At 37.8% G+C, this 25,529-nt stretch overlaps 1 protein-coding gene across 47 annotated transcripts in view; it reads right to left on the reverse strand.

Moving 5' to 3' along the window:
- Window positions 1-25,529, reverse strand: part of BMPR1B (bone morphogenetic protein receptor type 1B) — a 500,524-nt gene that overhangs the window by 112,548 nt on the left and 362,447 nt on the right. For 2 of the 47 annotated variants that reach the window (XM_021100425.2, XM_021100407.2), the window contains exon 1: window positions 1,235-1,343. Coding sequence is in view for 1 of the 3 variants with exons in the window: in XM_021100407.2 (XP_020956066.2) it covers window positions 1,235-1,307 (73 nt within the window). In the remaining 2 variants the exon portion in view is untranslated. 47 annotated transcript variants of the gene reach the window in all.

The raw sequence follows: 25,529 nt of genomic DNA on the forward strand, positions 1-25,529 counted from the left end.
AATGCTAAAAGACAATGAAAAATTACCATCAGGCAATCAAGAAATAGTAGTAGTATGAGTAGAGAAATCACATATATTATACTTTGAGTTTCCTGGAACATTCTTAGGAAAGTTTCCCTGAGGTCTTCCTATCTTTTCTAAAAGGTGCCAAATAATATCAATTTTTGGAAAATAAACTAGCAAACCAGGTAAATGAAGTACACACTGTTCCTTCATATCAATACACAAAAAGGCCTTTGAGTTAACACTTATCTATGCCAGAAATTAAAAGCATGTTTTCCATGGAGCAAAGCTACAAAATAGAGTATTTAAAGATTGTCATGGAATACTCTGAGATTATGAAAACCGTGATCTTACAAGTGCCAACTGAAACACATGCCACTTGGTAATACATCTTCTCAAATAAATGGTGTGGCGAAAATGGTTCTATAAAATGCATTCCCAGGTATTTGACGTTGAACTGTAAATGAATTATGATCACATACACACACTGCCACCTGGATTAATTTTATAAAACTGCTATTTCCTCACTTCCAACCTCGTGACTCCCTAGTTGCAAATCACAATCACAGATGGTTGTTTCATGTTCGTTATCTGTCTTCTAACCTGAAACGAGTTCACCTACTTTTCCAAGTAGTCCTTTAAAATAATTTTTAAAAATTGCTATCCTTTAAGTCAATTCTATATAAGAATAATTCTTCTAAACAAAATGATCACTAAGCAAGCCCCTGTTCTTCAATATGGATAAACATCTGACATACAAATTATAATTATTGCCATTATAAAACTAGAGAGTTACTCAAAGCATGCATATTAAAATTACAATGAACTTCAAAGTTAATTAGCTAACCTATAAAAATCTAACAGAATTCAAATTAAAATGATCAAAACAAGGCTTATTAGAATTGTTGTTTTCTTAAATTCTTCACATCTAAACTGTCAGAGTATGCTGACAGTCAACTTCATAACTCAAGTTCCAAACTGGACTGCATTTAATTCTTCACGGCTACAGCAAACAAACTTTGCATCCCTTTGAAAATTACTCTAACACACAATCTAGAAAGCTTTGCCATAATAAAGTAGTAAAATTACAGAGCAGTTGGAGGATGGGGGTTGGAAATGTTTAGCCACTGAACTTCTGCCCTGAACTTTCCCTTCTGTGATAAAACCCACAAAACCAGACATTAAAGGAGCCCCCTGTCAGCACTGTACTGTGGGACACTGATCCTCTTACCCCTCGTGTGCATAGACAGAAGAATGAGCAAGGAAATGTGAAGCTGCCAGTTTAGTTCTTCCAGCCAACCCATTGCAGCAGGAGAGCAGTCAATGTGACCCGCCCGTTTAAGCCTCCTGCTTCTTGCCTTTCCTCCTTTCACTGAGACTCCGCTGCTGCCACTCTTGTCAGAACTTCTGGCAAGCCTGCCAGCAAGCCCTGGACGGGACCGTGAAAGACAAGCCTGTTACAAACTGGTTCTGTCACCACAGAGACTTCAACTGATCACCTCGTGGGGAGGACAACAAAGGGCCGGGAGGACCCCGAGCCGGATTGTTTTCTTAAGAAAGGAGCCTGACCCAGCTGCCCACACAAGGGCCAGCACAGGCGGGACTGTGCTCTGCACTGGCCACACCAAAGTCCCCACACCTCCCGGACAGCTGCGGACAGAGCCCAGGGCAACACACCCCTTTCCTTTGCCATCATGCAAATGCTTCTTTCTTCTAAGGTTTGTCTTCTCTGCTAAGGATTCTAACTCTTTGGGAATTATAGAAAGATATGGAGAAATAATTTTTTTGATCAAAGGAAAAAAATATTGCAGCACAACAAAGTGTCATGTTAACAGCAGTTTTCTCACACTACATCACCATGTAAATAATAAGGCACATGCCTTTGAGTCAAGTGCACAGATACAAAAAGGGGTCACATGTAAAAGGCATCTCTAACTTATTTATTTCAAGTTAAAATATTTCAGTTAAGCTACTCACCAGAGAATTAACTTGATATAATTATAGTTTGAAGTTTCCTATATAAGAAAAAGGGAGTCCTGTGAACCTAATTTTATTATGTGAATAAAACCAAGGTAAGTTACTCAATTTTTAGATGTTCACTCTAAAAGTGCCTCAACGTAACTTATGAACACTTTGTAATATTTCAATTTCCCATAGTATTCTGAGTGACCTTTTTTTAATTCTAAAGAACATTTTAAGAGGCTGCTTTCTTTTACTCTGGAAACAGTCTATCATAAAACAGCAAGAAATGTAAATGAACTGTCAATATGTGAAGAAACTACCTTATCACCATAGACAGATACAAACAGAAATAGTTATTAAACCAATCCATTTGCATGATAAAGAATTTATGCATGTTGACAGTAGAGACACAGTTCACTGGTTATATCTAAGACAGCATCAGAATGTACTTACTCAAAATTTTAAGAATTATTTTCTGGGGGGAAAAAATCTATGCTGTCTTCTCATTTGTAAGAGACATTCCCACCTCGCCACATACACACTGGCATCCCCCAGCACTTCCCCGCTAGGTGCCATTCAGATCTACTCCCCGGCTCAGGGATTGCTTTTAGGATTTAACAGATACTACTATCGATCTAACACCCTCAGTTCAGTTTCGTGAGAGGGCATTTAAAAGAAACACAGTATTTTTAATGACACAGAAAATTCTAGATCATCCTATGCTTAAACTATGCTCATTTTGCATTTCACAGGATCTATGCAACTTACTCTAAGTTGAGGGTGGTAAGTGAGGGAGTCTTGCAGTATCATTTATCCACATCCCTTTCAGCTAAGACGGAGACGGAGGCATAGAAAAACGAGGAAGAGTCATCAAGGGTGGAGGGGAACTAGGAGTAAAAAGTAGATCATCAAGCAATGGATTCTCCTGTTCAAACCTTCTAAAATCGGCTTAGAGCCACATCGCCACATGGTTCCACTGCCAGTTTGGAACCTAGCCTTGAGCCCCAGAACAAAGAATGAAAGGCTGAAGTGTGGGACAGCTCCCACCGCTCACATTTCCCCCATGTGGGCATCCATAAATGGTTCAAAGCATAAGGGGCGAATAGTCGCGCTCTCCCCAGAATCCTAATTCAGTTCAAAACATTCCCTATCAACACCTATGTCTAACCTTGTACTATCTGCTAGCTGAAGCAAATGCACTCAAGAAGTATACAATGTCACCGAAAAAGGAGTATGATGGAATAGAGAACGAAGGAAAAAAACGTAAGCTATTTTAAGACGAAGTGTCATTAAATGGAATGAAGATGGAAAATCAGAGTGAAGGATGGAGTACACTGAGCCAGAAATTGAAGGCAGGGCTGGATGCTGAAATATGAATTGAACTAATACAGAGATAGAAGAGAAGACAAGAGAGGAAATTATATGAACCAGGATTAAATATTTCATTTTTGCAACAGCATGAGGAGAAAAGTCTTACTGGAGCAGACAACTCCTCTTAGGAAAAATGGTTGCAGCGAAAGCTAGACAGAGTGGAACCACATTGTGCACGATTCTGAATGCAGGTATGGGCTATATATTATATAAATAACCAAGAGGCTGTCAAGTCCGGACGGGCTTAATGATTTTTTTCAAAAAGTTTAGGATTTCAGAACATAGGATGAGTCTCTGAATCTCCACTTCCAACTATGTGAGTAGAGTGAAAATAGAAGTGTGAGGACAGGTGTCCACTCAATCAAACGTTTTGGTAGTACCTATTTCCTTCTTTCATTTATACTGCTAAGAAATTCAAGAGGTGCCCAATTAACTCCGTCTATTTCACCCTTACAGTTTAACCTATGCTGGATGCTAACAGTGAAGAAGATGTATAAAACACATAATCAGATTCCAGACAAGTCCCGCTCGAAAGACCTTGGGGGAAAAAAAAATCTTATAATGTAGATCAGAAATCTGACTTAGCAATAAAAAGATCCAGGTCTGCATATGTTTTAGCCCACTCACCTTAAAGTACACACCCCAAGAGGCTTCAAAGAAAGCTCTGAGAGAGTATTAAAAAGAAAGGTCTCGGCTTGAATACATGCACATGAAAGAAGGGCAAGAAAAAAGACTATAGCCAGCGCTACCAATATGAATACAACATGTCATCGCTATATATCATGTGTGGAATTCTTAGAGACCTACTCATTCCAGATTTATGGAGTCTGTGTTGCAGCAGAAAGCGAGCCTATTTGTATTATCTGTTTAACTTTGGGCAAAGTATTTGCACTCTCTGTTCTATAGTCTGTTCATTACCTGTTAAAATTGTTACATGGATTAGACAAGTAAACGAACAAAAACTACTGGACTCCAGTGCCCAGAACTTAGGAGGACATCAGAAAATGGTCAATTTCCCGACAACTCTCACTAATCACTCTCCTGCCTCTTGACAAAAACAAAACAAAAAACAAAAAAAACCCAAACCCTTATAAACAATACTGTTCTTTGATGTCACATTCACCAGATTGTTCCTGTCACAAATAATGTGATCATAAAACAAGGGCAGAACCTACATCTTAGGATAATCAAGGTTTTAGAAATTCCTATTATATCCATAAAGGCAAGTATTTATTTAATCATTTTATTTTTACTTCATTTATTAAATAATCATGTAATTGAAGCAGAGGTACGCAAAATAGGTTTAAGTTATGAGACCTTTTTAACAATTTCAATTTGTGACTTATTTTTGCACAGAGCGTCCCCCAAATTTTCTGATTTTATGGATAAACACAGTTTTTTAAACTGAGTGTAGGGCCCTGTGCCTAGTAAATGGGCTATGAAAACATTAAAAAGACAGTATTTCAGGACAAAGCCTACCCAGTAATGGATGAAGAAAAACGTATCATCAAGTAGTGACAATGCAATACAGTAACAGCCTGCTCTGCTGAGGGAACATGGCAAGTACAGCGCATAAACAAAGATTAATCCTGGCTGGGGGTGGGTTTGGGACTTGCGGGGGAGAGGCATTTGAACTAGGTCTTCAAAGATAAGTAGGAATTCACTGGGTGAAGGGAGGGCAAAGGAATCTCAAAGCAAAGAGAACAGATAGTACAGACATTTATGAGTAAGAAAAAGAGCAGTGTTTGCAGAGAACATGAGATCCTGGATATGCCTTGAGAGCAGGGAAGTTGGGATGGAAACGCAGACTGGGAGACACTGGGGACATTATAGCTCCTGATGTGATTTTGTTTCATCCTGCATACACCGAAGCAATGCCTCGGTTTCTAGAGGAGGCATTCGCGCAGTTTCCGTTGCATGAATTGACTGCAACTACTTCTTGCAGCCGATTACATTGCAAAGGAAACTAATAAAGTTTTGGAGCTAAGGTGAAGAATAGTTTTCTTCTTATAAAAGAAAATGCTACAATATGCTTATTATTCTCCATGAGAACAATAAGGTGAGTGTTATTTTAATCCTTGAACATCTCTGCTGATATTGCTTGGAGCAACACTTACTTCTTACCTAACCTTCTATTCAAATCACAGGCGCACAAAACAAGTCATTTCCTTCTTCCTATTAGACACTCTCATATTTTAGGTCCCTTCCCTTCCACAGAGTGCTGCAGTAAAATCACTTTCAAACTTTCTTACTGGTTGTGCAGAAAACAGCAAAGGGTGCTCCGAACTGTACTGGCTAATTCATGCCATCATTCTGATTTTCAGCTACACACATAAAGATACAAAAAGTTACTCCATTATCAGTGGGGAAAATAAATAAGGGACTTCCAGTGTCCAGAAACTTTTCTTCCCGACGTTGGCGTTTACAAAGCCCACAGCTTCAGCCTGCTTTCAGGCTGCCTCCTGCCTCCCCGCCCCGTTCTAATTTGCAGCATTCCACATCACTAGTCATTAACAACCCAAAGCTCCCTTCAGCTGCAGAGTGAAAGACCATCACATCATTACAAATAAACAATCCCTTCCTCTCTCCAAGGAGTGACACATTATGCTGAGCACGTCTTTGCTCTGCTTTCATTGCTCTGCCAAGGTCCCCCGTGAGTGGGAAGGGGTAAAAAGGGGGAGAAAAAAATCTCCCACAACTTGTCTGCAGCATGTGGAGGATGATTTGTGTTCTTACGTCCGGGATGTGACTGTCACTGCTGATCTGCTTTCAGGCCTAGATTACATGTGATAAGGGCTGACCTTCTTTAAGTATTCACACATTATGCACTCATGGAGAGCAGGCAGGACACAAAAGTCCTTCAGATGTTCTGGACATCAATCAAGTGCACAGCATGGAGGCTGCCAAACTTTTCTTCCAGTTACTCAGAGAGAGGAAGGGGGAGTCCAAGACAGACTTAATCAAGTTTAAAGCTATGCCACAGTATATTTGGGGAGACCATTGTTAGAAAAAGGGGACTCTTTGAAAAAAATTCTCTCGAGTTACCACTAGCAACAAAAAAATTCACACACACAAGGAGACAACCAGACTTCACGTCGGCTTTAAAATATCAAAACTTTACTTACACACCATGTTTCAAGGACCTTGGCAGTCTGATTTTTCTGAAATAATTGTTTATTAAGGACATGCATCAAAAACTAAAAATATGAAATTTTATACTATCATAAAGTGTATCCTTTGAGAGGCATTTATAAAAGTAGTAGAGTATTTGTTATGAAATACTCTGTACACATCTTAAGGTAAATTAAACACCAATCAATAGCATAAACCATTTTCCACCTAATATAAACATGATCATAATTAACAGCCGAGAGCCCCAATATTATGAAACAGACATGACAGTATCTCCTGATACAGGCTTTCAATGTGGGTCTTTTATCATCACTATGCCTGACAAGTCATTACGGGGATTTGAAATGGATTTTGAAGGAGAACAAGTAAGCCCTGAACTTTCTTCTCCCAAAACGTTGTAACACTGTGTACCTGGAGGGCATAACTTGATCTTTGGTACAACCAAACCCATTAGAGCAAGACGCTTCATGGAATTTTCTAACAGAGTGCTATCTTACATCAAAGACAGCATCATTTACCTAGAGACTGCAGAGTTCTTTTTTAAAGTTCATATTAGACCATGAATAAACAAGGATATGTACAGCCTGCATACAAGATAAGAAGACTAGACACAAAAAGCAATTCACATGAAAGAGCAGAAGAGAATTAAAGGCAACTTACACAATTAAACTACTGATGAACATTCATTTAGTGAATTTGCCGAGATAGGCTCTACAGTTAAAAAAACAAAAACAAAACTAACCTCCAGACTGCCCCCAGGAGCCCTAAACCCCATACAGGCATAATTCTGGTTATTACCTGGTTTCAGTGAGATTCAACTAAAGGTTAATAAGGTCACACTTGTAACCTAGGGATAGGGAACCAGGTGATAAATAACTTGTGAGATTATTCTTTAAAATATTCACTATAGAGAAATCCATCACCCGGTCAATAGGATTATCTCAGACCAGAAACTAAAATTGGATGGGAGGAAGATGCCCAGGCCAGAGCTGGAAATTAAGGAATCCAGAGAAGATAAGTAGGCTATACCTAGGTACAGCATCGGATGATGATTCTAATGATGCTACATACCACTTAGTGAGCTTTCCTATTTAGGTACCAGGCTCTGTAACTAACATATTTTGTCTCATTGATGCTCACTGCCTCCTTGTGCAGCAAGCAGTATCATTCCCATTTACAGATGATAATACTGAGTGTTCCTGAGCAATGGAGATCTGGAACTGGTTTTGCGTAGGCACCAGTACCTTCACCAGCTAGGGACCCACAAGTTTTTGCTCTGCAAGAGATAACTGGGGCAGAAACAGTCCATTCAGTAGTTGGAGGACTCAGAGGGGCTGGTGAGATGCATTCAGGGAACATGACTGCCAGAAATTCTGAGTGCTGCAGAGAAGAGGGGTCAGACACCCAGAATCCCAAATCTGTCAAATCAGAGGAGGAGACAAGAGACACTTTGAAAGCCACAGCACTGAATTTAGAAGTCGATGTTTCAGACCCAATGAAAGATGGAATTCCCCTCCACAGCATGTATATTAACTTGTTGTTTAAAAATTATATTGATAACCATTTAAAACTATATATATATATATTATTTTCCCACTGTACAGCAAGGGGATCAAGTTATCCTTACATGTATATATTTTTTTCCCCCACCCTTTGTTCTGTTGCAACATGAGTATCTAGAAAAAGTTCTCAATGCTATTCAGCAGGATCTCCTTGTAAATCTATTCTAGGTTGTGTCTGATAAGCCCAAGCTCCCGATCCCTCCCACTCCCTCCCCCTCCCATCAGGCAGCCACAAGTCTTTTCTCCAAGTCCATGATTTTCTTTTCTGAGGAGATGTTCATTTGTGCTGGATATTAGATTCCAGTTATAAGTGATGTCATATGGTATTTGTCTTTGTCTTTCTGGCTCATTTCACTCAGTATGACATTCTCTAGTTCCATCCATGTTGCTGCAAATGGCATTATGTCATTCTTTTTTATGGCTGAGTAGTATTCCATTGTGTATATATACCACCTCTTCCGAATCCAATCATCTGTCGATGGACATTTGGGTTGTTTCTATGTCCTGGCTATTGTGAATAGTGCTGCAATGAACATGCGGGTGCATGTGTCTCTTTTAAGTAGAGCTTTGACCGGATATATGCCCAAGAGTGGGATTGTGGGGTCATATGCAAGTTCTATGTATAGATTTCTAAGGTATCTCCAAACTGTTCAAAGCAGTATCTTGTATCTTTTTAACTTTCCAGCAGCCCATCAGTGCGGGTATTAAGGTAGCCACGTTTTACAATGGAAGCAACTAAGGAGCATAAGGTACCTCAAAAATGAACAAAGAGTTTTTTCCCTTGAGCTGGCCTGTGCTTCAGGAAGTAGACTGAGACAACTCTGCAGACTTGGGAGAAAGAAAACATGGATGAATGAATGGATGGATGGATGAAGTCACCAGAACCATGGAACAAGGTCTTTCCTCCCCCAGATGCATCTGAATGTGTTTTAACAAAAGAGGCAGTTTTCTTTACACCATGAGAAGGCTACAGAGATGCCCCACTTACAAGGAACGGTGTGAGGAAGAAGGTGGGGGTTGTTATTTAACAACAGAAATACCCTAGTTCTGTTTGTTTGTTTTAAAAACACTTTGGCCCTGGGCTCCACAGAATTTAAGTTACACACCAGGAAAATAATGAACCCAGGAAACTACTAACTTGTCTTGCCTGAAGCTCTATTCCAAAGGATTTTATCTTTTTTTTTTTTTAAATCAAATTAGTGCTAAGGCAGCCCTGAGGATAAAATCCAGACTTCTAGTACCTGTCTGCATTACTTACTAGCCATTATAAAAATCTGAACACGGTTTTATATAAAAATCAATTTCTTAGAGAGGATTACTTATCACTCATTTCATTCTAGAGTCAACTGTGCATTCATTTCAAGCAAATCCAACCTGAACTGATATTAACAAAATTAAAATTTTAAATATAAATCATATCAATAAAATGTTATGTTCCTTATAAATCCCTCTGAATATAACTTAGAAGTGCATCTTAGTTTCCACATAGAAGAAACATAAAAGGAGTTAAAGCAGAGGCCTGAAACATTTGAAGAGTCCATGCTTAAGTTCACACAGCATACGGACACAGCTTCTAAAAAACTCGTTTTCCATTGTTTGGAAAACACCTTAATATGTATATAAGAAAGTACAGGAGAACAAGTTCTTAAAGGAAAAGAGAATACTTTTTTTTTTTTGGTCTTTTTAGGGCAGCACCCGTGGCATATGGCAGTTTCCAGGCTAGGGATGGAACTGGAGCTGGAGCTGCTGGCCTACGCCACAGCCATGCCAAATCTGAGCCACGTCTGCCACCTACACCACCACTCAACGGCCAGGGCAGATCCTTCACCCACTGAGTGAGGCCAGCGATGGAACCTGCGTCCTAATGGATACAGTGAGATTCTTTCCACGACGGGAAGTGAGCCCAGGGATACATTTGTTTCAGAGAAAACTTTTGTTTTTATTTATCATACAGTAGTTTCTCCATAGTACTTTTCTCAATAGTGCTGCAAGCATATGATTTCCACTTTCCTTAGCCGATTTAGCTCTTAGCACCCTTTTAAAAATTGATGCAAGAAGAAATATAAAGATTATAGAAAGCTAATTTTTTATTTAAGATGAAGCTTAATATCTATGTGCATGCAAAAATATTTTCAAATAAAAGAAGTAATAATGCCATAATTTTCAGCTGGGACTCAGGACATGCTAAACCTTTTTTCACCTCTCCTACCAGCCAGAAGTCAACTGTGCATATTGAAATATTTTCCTAATGACAGATGGTTGATACCAAGAGGATGCCTGAAATACACTGTATTTCATAAATACATGTATATTTCCCTTATCTTTCTCCACCTGTCCTCAGATATAAAGCACAGCTGCTTAGTGTTTCGAATTTCTTTATAAGTCACATTCTATGATAATTTCATTAAAACTTTTCTAATAGACCCCATATACGGCAAATTCCCACAAGATTGAGGGTTGGTTTGAAATGTTTAAACAACTCGTTTGTAAAAAATAAATAAAAAGAAACTCCATGTACAGACTTTAATCCCAGTACATCACAGGAGAGTGAAATCAGACTTTGGTCTAAGTGAAACCCTTTCTTTCTGTGCTCTATCTAGAGCATTACAGCAAACTCAGAGGATGCTACATGTGCATGAAATAACAGAAGATGCTTATTAAATTATGGAGGTAAAAAAGATGAGCTTTCCTGATCACAATATCAGATAAAACCACTGAAAAGGAAGAGATCGTATACACACACACACACACCTATGTGTGTATATATTTTTACGTATGTATATGTGTGTGTGTATGTAAACTGATTTACTCTGTTGTACACCTGAAACTAACGCAACTGTGTAACTTTCTTTTCTCTTTTTTAGGACCGTACCCACGGCACATGGAGGGTTCCAGGCTATGGGTCGAATTACAGCTGTAGCCATTGGCCTATGCCACGGCAACGTCAGATCTGAACAGTGTCTGCGACCTATACCACCGCTCACAGCAAGGCCAGATCCTTAACCAATGGGCGAGGCCAAGGATCGAACCTGGATCCTCGTGGATACTAGCTGGATTCGTTTCCACTGAGCCACGATGGGAACTCCACAACTTTGTATTTCAACTATACTCCAATAAATTAAAAAAAAATCAATGTGTTTTGATAAAGAAAACAGAAAAAAAAAGTGATGTATTTAGACACAAAATCCCTATTAGTCTAGTGAAAATATATGAAGTTGTAATACCATTCTTGGCTAATACAAAAACCACCATTCTAGTCAAATTCTTCTTTCAAAGGTCAACAAATCCAGTAAATTTTTCTTTGCTCTTTACTTTTTTCCTCTGACTTATCACCTCTAACCACTACATCATTAATTTACTGTATTTATTCTTAACTATCTGGCTACCCTCACCCCTCTAAAATGTAAGTATGCCAGGGGCACTGATCTTTGTCCATTTTACTTAGATACTACAAGCACTTCAAGCAGTGACTATGAAGTAGGTGCTCAATAAATCTTTTTTTGAAAGCGTTTCCTTTGACAAGTCTTCTCGCTCTCTTCCTGAACTACCTGACCCTTACTGCCACCTTATTCTTATCCCAATGACTTTTTCCTTAGAAATCTCCTTTTGCGCTCTGGATTCTACCCCATCATTCTAATGAAGTTCTTCTTTCAAAAGTCAAGAAATCCAATGACTTTTTCTTAGTCTTCATTCTTTCCACCCCAGGCAATAGGAGGCCCTGCCACTACTTCCCTTCTAAATGCCTCATTCATTTAGAAGTCAACAGCGCAAATACACTTTACTAGGTACTCTCTAGAAGCTCTTCCTTTGGATTTCATAAGGAGAGTTTCTCCATCCAAGTTTCTTCCTCTCAAATTCATATAAGCAGAGCAAATCATGATTCTTTCCCAATTATTTCTTCTCTCAATTTTTTTTTTTTTTTTTTTTTTTGTAATGCTCATACTTCGGCTAACATCACTTTGACTACTACGCTAAATCTTTTTTGGAACTGCCAGTGCACATCAAAATATTACTATTACTCCTCCAGCACTTCAAATTCTGCTTCTCTCAGCCCTGTGGATGTTACCACACTTTGCAGCCACCTGGGTTTAAGCCCTTCTCACTTCCTGTGTGTTGGGTATTTTCCATTTGTTTGAGACAGAACTCTCCCAAAACGAAGGTAAAAAAGAGTCACAGACTATCTTCACCTCTCCCGTAGCTAGGACATGACGACATGTCTGAAACTTTCCAAATCAGATACACCTCTCCCAAACTTTACAGGAAGCTAAGATCAATCTCAAGGCATTTATCCCGACCAGGGCAATTGAGAGCATTAGCAGCTACATTCATTTCCTAGAGGAAACAGCAGCAGCACCAAGTCTAGGGGGGAGCATCTGGATCTAGCACTGATGATGTCAGTGGGATAAGTTGGAGTGTCCGCTAAACTGTGGTGACCGTGGTGTCCTTATGACAAGATAAATGCTGGGGTAGAATTTTATGTGCTGTTCTAGGCTAGGTCTCCTCCAAACCAGGTTCTCATCTCCTCCTGGAGAATCTATGAACTAGCAAATATTCTTTTAATATTTTTGTTTTCTGTGTGAATTAATCACAGTTGGTTTTTGTTGCTTTCAAGAGGGAAATTTTGATGACTATATCCAGGAAGTAACTGATTCTTTCAGAAGTAATGTTTCCTCTTCTAAAGTGCCATAGTCCTTTATTGGTATCATTTCTAGGACACGGACCTTATTTTACCTGGTATTCATTATAAATACTGATGCCTACTGTCTTCCCCAAGATGCTTTATATTTCCTTAGGGTGAGGGGCCTGTCATTCATCTTTGTCCCCACTTTTAACATTCACTCCTTGTCAACTTCACAAACATTGTTTTGTATACTTTTTCTGGCTCCAGAATTACCTCCAAAATTAACTTATTTAGAAAGTCTCTGGTGTCTCCCTAAGATTCTGTCTCTTAGGTCCGTCCCTTATTTCCAGGCACTAAATGCCCTCTTTTTTCTTTGCTCCAGCAGTATACACAAAGCATCAACAAGATAACCAAGACCATTCAATGGGGAAAGGACTGTCTGTTCAACAAACAGTGTTGGGAAAACTGAATATCCACAGGCAAAAAGGAGAGCTGCACCCTTCATTTACACCATATACAAAAATTAACTCAAGATGGATCAAAAGAACTAAATGTAAGAACTAAAATTTAAAACTCTTAGAAGAAAACATATGGGAAAAGTTTCCTATCATTGCAGTTGACAGTGATTTCTTGGCTATGACAAAAAAGCACAGGCAATTAAAGAGATAAATTAGACATCAAAATTTACAACCTCTGTTCATCAAAGAATACAATCAGTAGCGTGAAAAAACAACCTATGGAATGGAAGAAAATTTGCAAATAATATAGCTGATAAGTGGCTATAATTCAGAATACATAAAGAATGCCTAGAACTCAATAACAAAAAACAAGCAACCCGATTAAAAAATGGGCAAAGAACTTAGACAGACATTTCTCGAAAGAAGATACATAAGATACATGGCCAAGAGGCAGAGAAAAGATGCTCAACATTACTAACCAGTGAGGAAATGTAAATTAAAACTACGATGAGATACCATCCTATATCAGAAAAAAAACAAAACAAAAACAGGTAGTGAGGAGGATATGAATAAATTGAAACTCTTAGGCACTGTCGATGGATATAAAATGGTGTAGCTGGTATGAAAAACAGTATGACAGCTCCTCAAAAAAAGAGAGTTACTATATGAACCAACAATTCTACTTCTGGATATATACTCAAATGAGTTGAAAATGTAATTTTGAGAAGATGTTTATACACCCATGTGTATAGCAACATTATTCACAACAGCAAAAAAAGCAGAAATCAAGAGTCCTTCAACAGATGAATGGATAAATAAAATGTGGTATAACATAAGATGAAATATTATTCAATCTTAAAAGGGAAGGAAATTCTGACACATACTATAGTATGGATGAACTTTAAACACATTATGCTAAGTGAAATAAACCCGTCACAAAAAGATAAATATTGTTAATGATATTCATATGCTGAAGCTGTAACCCCCGATATGATGGTATTTGAAGGTAGGGCCTTTTGGAGATAATTAGGCTGAGATGAGGCCATGCGAGGGTTACTGTCTTTGTAAGAAGAGGAAGAGGGACCTGAGCTAACCAGGTAAGACGAAGCAAGTCTACACACCAGGAAGGGGGTCCCCACCAGGAACTCAACATTCTAGCACCATGATCTTGGACTTTCTAGCCTCCAGATCTGTGAAACAAATGTCTGTGATTGTTTAAGCCACCCAGTACAATGTATGAACAGCCTAAGTTTTAACTTTGCAATGATGAAAAGAGCTAGACAGACTGGCTGCTCATCATTGTGAACGTACTTAACACTACCGAATTATAACATGCAATCATGCAATAATGATAGAGATAGTAAATTTTATGGTATGCATTTTACCAGAATTAATTTTTTTTTTTTGTCTTTTGTCTTTTTAGGGTTGCACCTGCAGCAGATAGAGGTTCCCAGGCTAAGGGTCAAATTGGAGCTACAGCTGCTGGCCTACACCACAACCACAGCCACAGCCACATGGGATCCGAGTCACGTCTGTGACCTACACCACAGCTCAGAGCAAGGTTGGATTCTTACCCCACTGAGCGAGGCCAGGGATTGAACTCGCAACCTCATGTCTACTAGTGCAGTTCGTTAACCACTGAGCCACGATGGGAACTGCCAGAATTAGATGTTTTAAGAGGATTTTTCTTTTTAAAGAAAATGAAACAAGACAAAAATCCCTTGTTCAACCCAGGCTTCTAGGATAAGATATCTCAGCCAGGGCAAATCAAAGAGCTAGATTCCCATGCCTCCATAATGCTGGTTAAGAGTGATGAGTGGCTTAAAATCCTACAGTGGCTCCATAACATCCTCTATGATCCAGCAGCCACACACAGAAGCATCTGCCCTGCCTAGTTCGCCAATCCCATCTCTTGCCACCGATCTCCATGCACCCCATGTTCCAGGCGTAGCTATATTTCCAATTGCGTTCCTCTCCTACATGCCAGCTTCTCTCTCAGCTCTCTTCAATTAAGTTCAATAAGATTTCACTGAACAGGCACTCCATATAGAGCACAGGGAGATAGGATACATGGATTAATAAAAAGCATCTCTTCTCAAGAACTTAAAAGTCTAGTGGAGGGACACTCATTAAGAAATTCCTTCCATTATAAAAAGGTTATCTATTCTCTCGAGGAGACTCATCATAATTCTAAGTTTTAAAATGTTTTAAAGATACACTGGTGACAAATGTGTGCTTTCCAAAGTATGTGTTTCAACTTAAAAAAGGTATTAGAAATCCACTATTTCTACTGTAGGAATTCCATTTGTAGACCAAATATTAATAAAAATTTGAAGATATTAATATGAAATTTAAAAATATGATCTAAGCATTGGACATTGATTTGAAAACTTCTGAAATATGAAAGAAATTAAAAAAGTAAAATCCAAGTGGCATGTGTGTCATTTTTTTATTTATCAGCATATAATTATGTGTGAACACTATAATATTTTTATAGGAGAAGGAAAAAAAAACACAGGTACATTTCTTCCCAGTTGATTTATCACTTTAAACTTAGGTATTTTTGCCTCTTTACCGGTTTTACAATTAAAGTTTCTCCTGCCATTCAGAGTAAACACAATTTCAGTCATGAGAGAGAAGAATGACCAGTTCAAGTTCAAGGGTTCACTGCACATGAATATCCATAAATGCCCCCTGACAGTCCTGGTAGTATAATGAACCTTGCAATTACTCAGCAGGCCATCACCACCACAATACATAAACATAATGCTTCCAACGTCAAACAACAAAACATTATACAAATAATACCAACTGTTAACAGTTCACATACGGCTTTTGGAAACTAACCAAATGGCAAAAGTTCCTCTTAAACCTCTTAAGGTCTGCAAAGAGTTTTGCTTTACTGAGCTATGCTTACGGGAAATAATTCATTCAAAAAAGGTGTTGGCATTATATACAATTGGGAGATGCCAATTAGCAAAACCCTCCTTCAAAATGACACCAGTTAATTCCAGCATGAGCCCTCCGAGAGAAACAGCCTCTGTCTTAAACAAATGCCAGTGCTTCATTATCTTTTGGAATGTTTTCACTCATCCTACATACAACCTCCTGGGGTAAATGCGTCTGGCCCTGCCTTCCTGTTGCCTCTACACTTAAGAAATGACCTTCATTAAGTTAATTCAGCTGAATAGTAGTGTGATTTCCTTTCCTCTGGTGGCTCTTCCACTGTGGGAAGTTTACTCCTAAAGGACAATCTTTGACACTTTTTGAGCAAAAAACATGATCACATAGAAAGTAACACACTGGCAAAAGACTGGTAATTACTAACACCCCTAACAAAAAGTGCATACCAGACACTCTATGTGTCTATGTGCATAAAAGCAGGCATCTCATCTGCCCATTTAATTATCTGAGTGGTTTGGGAAATAAAAGTACAAGACTGAAAGTGAAAAAATACATATATTCTATCTAAGATAATCCATTTTAACTCCTGGTTCCCAATGAATAAGCTGAAGACTGCTGATGTGCCAAATACACTGCAATATAGACAGTAAGCAAGTCCGTGATTTTTAACTTGGTAAAGAGCTATGCTGTGCTATTTTCATCACAATGGGTTTATTGTTACTCTGGACATATTCAGAATAGGTTTGACATGATGGTTCAGCATTTATCATCCAGTTCAAAAGGAAAGACGAACACTAAAGCAAGCTGGGTTTCCCTCTCAGAATCACATACTGAGGAAAACGCATGTAGGATCTGGTCATGACACACGGAGAAATCTTGGTTTCCACTTTCTATGTTTTTAATCAGATAACGGATTGAACGTTATCAGACTCCAAGAAATTAATCCAACAAGCAATTAGTATTTCTACCTCTAATTTTATTTTCAATTTTTTAATAAAGCGAAACATTCGAGGAAAAATAAGAAGAATGAAAAACTCATTCTTCTAGGTTTGGAAACAAGTATTTCTTTTCCTCTTGTTTTACAAACAAAGCTAACTGGCCTTCTGATCCTAAAAGAATACTACTCCTTTTTTAATTGGCCATAGAGAAACAAGCAATAACCTAGATTACGGATAACTTTATTTCGTTAAGAAAAATCTGCCTTTCATTTTTAAAAGTGCAGACTTTTTTTTCTTGGCTGTTCCCACGGCATGCACAAATTCAGGAGCTAGGGATAGAACCTGAGCCACGGGAGTGACAATGCTGGATCCTTAACCTGCTGAGCCACCGGGGAACCCCAAAAGTATAAAATATACATACACAAAACTATAGCAAACATCACATTTTAAAAAATGATATTCAGAATAATCTGATAATTGTCATTTTTATCTAAAGTAATAGACATTATGTGGAAAACTTTTAATGTTATCTAAAAATTATATGAACATTAAAGGAAATTTTTTTTCAAAAAAAAAAAGAAACACACTAGTAAAAAAAAACGGAGAACGAAAGATATAAAGTACCCAGAGTAAGAAATGGTGAGAAATCATGCTTAAAGGGAATCAGGTCAGTATGGACACAAAGTTGTCTGGCAACTTTACAAAGGTTCAGCTGAGGTCTTACCTTTGCGTGGTATTAGGATTGCTCCTAATATTATTGTTTGGTGTTGAGCTCCTAAGAGTACAGAATTAAATACGTAATACGTATGATGAAAATGTTATAGGGTAAAAGGTTCAAATATCAACTTCTATACAGTAAAATTCTGTTCAATAAAATGAGCTAAGATGTACTGTACACATTGCTGAAACAGGGGTCTTATGTTCTATCAAGTGCACTTGCAACACATAAAAATTCAATCATAAATCCATGCTGGTCATGATAAAACCGAAACAAATGTCTAACAATTGTATTTTTGATCTTCAAACATTATTAGTACTCTTATGAATTCTCTCACATTCATAGCACAGATTTCAGCAATGTTCTTTTCTTCCTTCTTGGTAAATAAAACCATGGTTATCAGAGTATTGCTACCAAACATTCCAATAAACTAAGACTTTGAATCGAGTTCCATAAAAAATATTCAAAGAGATGATTCCTAGTGAAGGCGATGTTTCTGAAAATCACTCTGAAATTTAAAAGGAGACTCGGAAATCTCTCTCATTCATTTTCTCTTCTTCTGGCTAAGTGTATTCTACTCAACTGAAGCAGCAACTTCTCGGAAACAATTCACGTGCAAAACGCTAAGTCTATCAAGATACCTCACACTTCTGGAAAAATGGATGAATCAATGCTGGCCAGCCACGTTGTTACCATTTTTACTTTTCCCAGGAGTTATTTTCTGTTCACAAATCATTAGATCTTTCTTAAGTCCTCTCTTCCTCTCAGGTCTCACATCCAATCCATTGTATCAAAACCTGGCATACACACCAAACACATCCCAATCTGAACCACTTCTCAGCACTTCACTGCAACATTTCTAGTCTAGGTTATGAACACATATCTTGCAGAAACTTTAAAACAGCCTCCTCTTTGGTATACTGATTCCATGCGCCCTGCCACAGAGCTCTCTCCTCAGCAACCAAAGAAACATCAGCAAAATGTAAATCTCACATTAATTTCCTGCAGAAAACCTCCAATTAAAAACAAAACCACTCTTGCTCCTGTGGCCTCATGACATTGCCTCTGTCTGCTTTCTGGACCTCATTTCCTATCACTTTCCCCTTGGTCCAAATTGCTCCAGGAATGCTGGTTCTCTCTCTGTCCCTCAAACATACCATGCTTTTTTCCCTTTCACCGTCCCTCTACTTGTTCCTCTATTTTATTCTCATCATTTAGATTCCAGTTCCATGGCCATCCTAAGAAAAGCAACCACCACCATTTCTAACTCACTTTCTGCAGATGATTTCTAGGTTGATAACCTTTGTTTTTTTGGCCACCCTGCAGTATATGGAGTTCCCAGGCCAGGGATCAGATCTGGGCCTCAGCTGTGGTAATGCCAGATCTTTTAAGCCACCAGGCTGGGGAGCGAACCTGTGTCCTGTCACTGCAGAGATGACACCAATCCTGTCGCACCACAGTGGCAAGTCCTGGTAATCTTTGCTTTTGTATTTATTGTTTGCTTCCTCCTAAGTATCAGCACTTTGAAGGCAGGTATTTTGTCATGGTCATTACAACATCCAAAGCATCTCCAACTGCACTGGCATATAGTTGGCACAATTGACATTTCTAGAATGAATGAAGTAAGTTATAGTATCTGTGCTCATACTGTATCTACAGATACAATAAATCCTTGTTGACTCTGTCCTAAGAATGCCTGGACCAGCGAGCGGGTAACCGGGGGCAACCCTCACAGTAACAGATGCAGTGGGTTACAGGGGAAGGGAGCAGGATTAGACATACCTCTCCCAAATCCAGGAGGCATCTTAAGTTCTCCCTAGCACTGACCTTGAAAGGGGCAGATCAATCTTCGGTAGAATCCTCAAGAGTGGAAAAACCCTGAAAGACTGAGATACTTACCTGGTAGCTAAAATTGCAATCTGAAATGCAAGAAATATCTTCAATTGCCAAGATCAATCATCTCTCATTATTGGAGAGAAAAAGGGAGTTTACTAAAAGCAGGATCAGATAAATCAATAGTATTTCTCCCTTTACTAGACAAGGTATGCAATGTAAATACAGATTAATATATTAGCTACTAGAATAATTATGCCAGCAGCTAATAAGCTCATGGGCTAAATTACAGACAGATTCAGCAATTCTGATTTCAATAGTACTGTTAATAAAAGCAGTGTCATCTTGCTGAGTTTTAAAATAGATTTTTTAGTGTGATGTAATAAAAAGTGCTGTGCACCAAGGGTCACAGATCCAAGCTCTGCGCAACTCATCCCTCTTAGCATCAGTTTGTGCTAGAAGACAGAAACCCCCTTACTGCTCACAATGCTGTCATACTGAACAAATGACATGTCATATGTGAAAGCTTGGAACTTGTAAGATAGGGCACAACATTAACATCCTCACATTAGGACTTCTTATAATATACACTTTCACATTGATGTATATAAGCATGTATATACTAAAATCTATTCTGTGCGAGAGGTCGGTTTCATTTGTGGCATATGCTTCAAAGCCAGAGAACCAGAAAAAGTCTTACACAAACACATTTTAAAAGAAGTGAGTGTTGAAGGCTTGCCATCATTGCTTCTAGATCTGAAGCAAGTTCAAGGGTCTCCGACATAAGAGTTGGAAAGAACACATAAATTGAAAACATTTTCCCATGCTAGAAGCTTTGTTGGCAGGCATGAGCTGAATAGGAAAGGCAGAGGTCTCTGAGGAGAGGGAAGAAAGGTATGAAGGAAAGCGTGGGGGGTTTGTGTGTTTAAACTGAAAACATGTTAGGTTTCATTTATTTTGAGCCCTATGGGGTTTTTCATTCAAAATGGGAAATACTTTCAGAGAAAGGAGAGTAAAGGTAGTGGCAGTTTTACTGTGAGGAAAATATACTGTGCTCACAGAGGTAAGCGTTCAAAGTTTTCCTCAATTCCAACTTTAGAGCGTGATCCTGCTAACAGAGTCGTTTTCATTTCTTCTGTCTAACCCGAGCTCTAAGACATGACACAGTCCTTCTTGCAATCAGTCAGGCTGCTCTCTTCATCTCTGTCGTAAGGAAAAAAGACTTTAAATCAAATCTTCCTAACATTTGAACTAGCAGTGGTAGTTCTGTGATGTATACGATTTTTAATCATTGTGATTAAGTCACATTTGGAACCCAAGTCCCATACTATTATTATATTTTTTGGAAAAAGGAATTTTATTTTATTTTACCCAATGAATTTTATTACAGTTACAGTTCTAAAACAATCATCCAAACTCAATTTTACAGCATTTCCATCCCAAACCCCCAGCCCACCCCCACCCTGCAAGCTGTCTCCTTTGGTAACCGTAAGTTTTTCAAAGTCTGTGAATCAGTATCTATTCTGCCAAGAAGTTCATTGTATCCTTCTTTTAGATTCCACATATAAGTGATAGCATATGACATTGGTGTCTCACTGTCTAATTTCACTTAGCATGATAATTTTGAGGTCCATGTCATTGCAAATGCCATTATTTCTTTCCTTTTTATGGCTGAGTAATACTCCATTGTGTATATGTACCACATCTTCTTGATCCACTCCTCTGTTGATGAGCATTTAGGTTGTTTCCATGTCTTGGCTATTGTATATAGTGCTGCAGTCAACAATGGAGTACATGTGTCTTTGAGACTCATGTTTTTCTCTGGATAGATGCCCAGGAGTGGGAATGCTTGATCAAACGGTAATTCTGTTTTTAATTTTCTGAGGAATCTCCACACCGTTTTCCTCAGTGGTTGCACCAATTTACAATTCCACCAACAGTGTACTAGGGTTCCTTTTTCTCCACACCCTCTCCAGCATTTATTGTTTGTAGACTTTTTGATGATGGCCATTCTGGCTGGTGTGAGGTGTTACCTCATACTGGTTTTGATTTGCATTTCTCTAATAAAGAGTGATGTTGAACATTTTCTCATGTGTTTTTTGGCCAACTGCATGTCTTCTTTGGAGAACTGTCTATTTAGATCTTCTGCCCATTTTTTAATGAGTTTTTTTTTTTTTTCTTGGTATTGAGCTGCAGGAGGTGTTTATAAATTTTGGAGATGAATCCCTTACCAGTCACTTCATTTGCAAAGATTTTCTCCCACTCACTAGGTTGTCTTTCCATTTTGTTTATGGTTTCCTTTGCTGTGCAGAAACTTTTAGGTTTAATCAGGTCCAATTTGTTTATTTTCATTTTTATTGTTATTACTCTAGGAGGTAGATCTGAGAAGATATTACTGTGGTTTATGTCAGAGGGTATTCGCCCTATGTTTTCCTTGAAAAATTTTATAGTATCCAGTCTTACATTTAGGTCTTTAATCCATTTTGAGTTTATTTTTGTGTATGGTGTTAGCACGTGTTCTAATTTCATTCTTTTACATGTAGCTGTCCAGTTTTCACAGCACCTCTTATTGAAGGGACTTTTTTTTCTCCATTGTATATCCTCGCCTCCTTTGTCATAGATTAGTTGACTATAGGTGAATAGGTTTAATTCCGGGCTTTCTATCACATTCCACTAATCTATATTTCTGTTATTGTGCCAGTACCATACGGTTTTGATGACTGTAGCTTTGTGGTATAGCCTGAAGTCAGGAGCCTGATTCCTCCAGCTCCATTTTTCTTTCTCAGGATGGCTTTGGCTATTCTGGGTCTTTTGTGCCTCCAAACAAACTTTAAAATATTTTGTTCTAGTTCTGTGAAAAACGTCCTTCATATGACAGGGATTGCATTGGATCTGTAGATTGCCTTGGGTAGTATAGTTAATTTGATAATATTGACTCTTCCAATCCAAGAGCATGATATGTCTTTCCATCGTTTGTGTCATCTTTGATTTCCTTCATCAGCACCTTATAGTTTTCCGAGTACAGGTTTTTGTCTCTTTAGGCAGGTTTATTCCTAGGTATCTTATTATTTTTGATGTAATGGTAAATGGGATTGTTTCCCTAATTTCTCTTTCTGATCTTTTGCTGTTAGCGTATAGAAATGCAGTCAATTTCTATGAATTAATTTTGTATCCTGCAACTTTACCAAGTTCATTGATGAGCTCTAGCATTTTTCTGGTAGCATATCTAGGATTTTATAGGTATAGTATCATGTCATCTGTAAACAGTGATAGTTTTACTTCTTCCTTTCCAATTTGGATTCCTTTTATTTCTTTTTCTTCTCTGATTGCTGTGGCTAGGACTTCCAAAACTATGTTGAAGAGTAGTGGCAAGAGTGGACATCCTTGTCTGGCTCATATCTTAGCAGGAATTCTTTTAGCTTTTCACCACTGAGGATGATATTAGCTATGGGTTTGTCATATATGGCCTTTATTATGTCAAGGTAGGTTCCCTCCATGCCCACTTTCTGGAGGGTTTTTATCAGAAATGGGTGTTGGATTTTGTCAAAAGCTTTTTCTGCATCTATTGAGAGGATCATATGGTTTTTATTCTTCAGTCTGTCACTGACTGATTTGTGGATATTGAAAAATCCTTGCATCCCTGGAATAAATCCCACTTGATCATGGTATACAATCCTTTTAAAGTATTGCTTGATTCCATTTGCTAGTATTTTGTTGAGGACTTTTGCATCTATGCTCATCAGTGATATTGGTCTTTAATTTTCCTTTTTTTTTGTGTGTGTGGTATCTTTGTCTGGTTTGGGGATCTGGGTGATGGTGGCTTCATAGAATGAGTCTGGGAGTGTTCCTTCCTTTGAAGTTTTTTGGAATAGTTGCGAAAGGATAGGTGTTAGTTCTTCCCTAAATGCTTGATAGAATTAGCCTCTGAAGCTGTCTGATCCTGGACTTTTGTTGTAAGTTTTTAAATCACAGTTTTGATTTCAGTACTTGTGATTGGTCTGTTTGTCTTTTCTATTTGGTCTTGGTTTAGTCTTGGAAGATTGCACTTTTCTAAGAATTTGTCCATTTCTTCAAGGTTATCCATTTTTTTGGTATATAATTGCTTTTAGTAATTTCTTATGATGCTTTGTATTTCTGTGCTGTCCATTGTAACTTCTTTTTCATTTCTAATTTTACTGATTTGAGTCCTCTCTCTTGTTGAGTTTGGCGAAGGGTTTATCAATTTTGTTGATCTTTTCAAAGAACCAGCTTTTAGTTTCACTGATCTTTTCTAGGGTTTTCCTCATTTCTATTTCATATATTTCTGCTCTGATCTTTATGATTTCTTTCCTTCTGCTAACTTTAGGTCTTGTCTGTTCTTCTCTCTCTAGCTGCTTTAGGTGTAAAGTCAGGTTGTTTATATGAGCCATATTTTTAAAATAAACTCAAATTTCAGAAACTGCATTGATGCCACAGAAACAGAATTGATGGTACAAGCCCTTATAAACATAGAAATAACATTTTCCTGCCATAGAACATAACATTAAAACTCTGGACTGGTATATTCTGTGACTTTTAAAAGCATAAATAGCAAAGGTCACCTAGAACATCAATACAATTTCCTTCAATTTCCTCTTTTGTTTCAAATATTGAACATCTGCCAAAATTCACAGAAAAACTGTGCTGAATCATGATATATGACTTCTAATATCATTCTATCATTCTAAAATAAGCATGCCATAATAGAATTTGAGAAATGCTGATTAAGGTAGTTACTTAATGTGGTTAGAAAACACATCTGTTTTGGAACTAGTAACAGGGCACAAAAAGATATTTTCTAACAGCCACTTCCTAAGACTTGCTTCCAAAGGGGGAGTTTTCATATTTTCTTTCGAGTAAAACAAAGTGGCCCTTTAACAACCATATGGCCCTATACTCTACAAGAAGTTTCATTCAGCATCTATTTTTACACACAGGTTTCCTTATAAAATATACTGCAGTTACTAAGCTGAATGAGCCTTCATGTTTCTGTGGACAAAGCCTCCTGCCATCTAACAAGTTCTCTACAGCGAAGTCGGCCACAGTGCCTGTCCTATTTCTTCTCTCCCAGGGAATAAGTCATAAAAAAAAAAAAAAAAAAAAAAAAAATACTGAATTGTTTTTCAAACAAGTTACCTCTCGTTTACTTAGAAAGCTACTTTTGTGAATTCATATATTAATCTTGAAAGTAGAAATCTTTCCTACTTCTCACTCACTCAGTATGCATTCATTTTCTGCTGAACTTTTTAAATATAAAGTGCTTTACAAATAATACCTGAAAATAGACTAGTTCAAAAAGCAAACATCCCTTTTTCAGCCAAAATTCACACAGCATTAACAATGTTAAATTTCTTGGGTATGGTGGTGGGTTTAGGAATATTTTTATGTTCCATCACTTACATACACCATATATATATAACATAATTTTAAAGTTTTTACATAGTATGTCCTACTACATACCGAAATCAGTATGAACTGATTTAGTGACTTTTAGAGGATCAATGACAAAAACCAAAATGCCAAAAAAGGCATTTGATATACACTACTGAGCATATGTTTATCTGTATTCATGTCATGAAAGAAAAATAATGAGCAGATGAAATTTAAACTGTTTAATTTGTAATCAAGTTATTGTTTACATAGTAAATAAACACCTGATTTAAATTTTATCTACAGATCATGGGTTAACATAAAATCACACAGGAATAAAAGTTGCGGGCAAATTTTTTAAATCAGATGAACTGAGGCCTGAATTTAGCTGCTGGGTTAAAATCCTCCTGTAAATAACTAATACTTAGCTACTCCACCACAAGGAAACCATACAGGCTTTATAAGGACAATAGCATGCAATATGGCACAGTCACATCAGTCACACTGTATTCTTTCTAGGCCAAGGAAATACTGTAATTCCTTCAATTTTCAATATATAATAAAAACTGAAAGAAAAAGCTCCAAAGAACTTGTAACTTCCTTCCCATATTTCAGACTATTTTCCCCATGCATCACTTT

Source organism: Sus scrofa, chromosome 8 (genome assembly GCF_054392235.1).
Source record: "Sus scrofa isolate SSC_HxYL_T2T_F1_AM1 chromosome 8, Sscrofa_HxYL_maternal_Yorkshire_Landrace_v2.0, whole genome shotgun sequence".
NCBI classification, from domain to species: Eukaryota; Metazoa; Chordata; class Mammalia; order Artiodactyla; family Suidae; genus Sus; species Sus scrofa.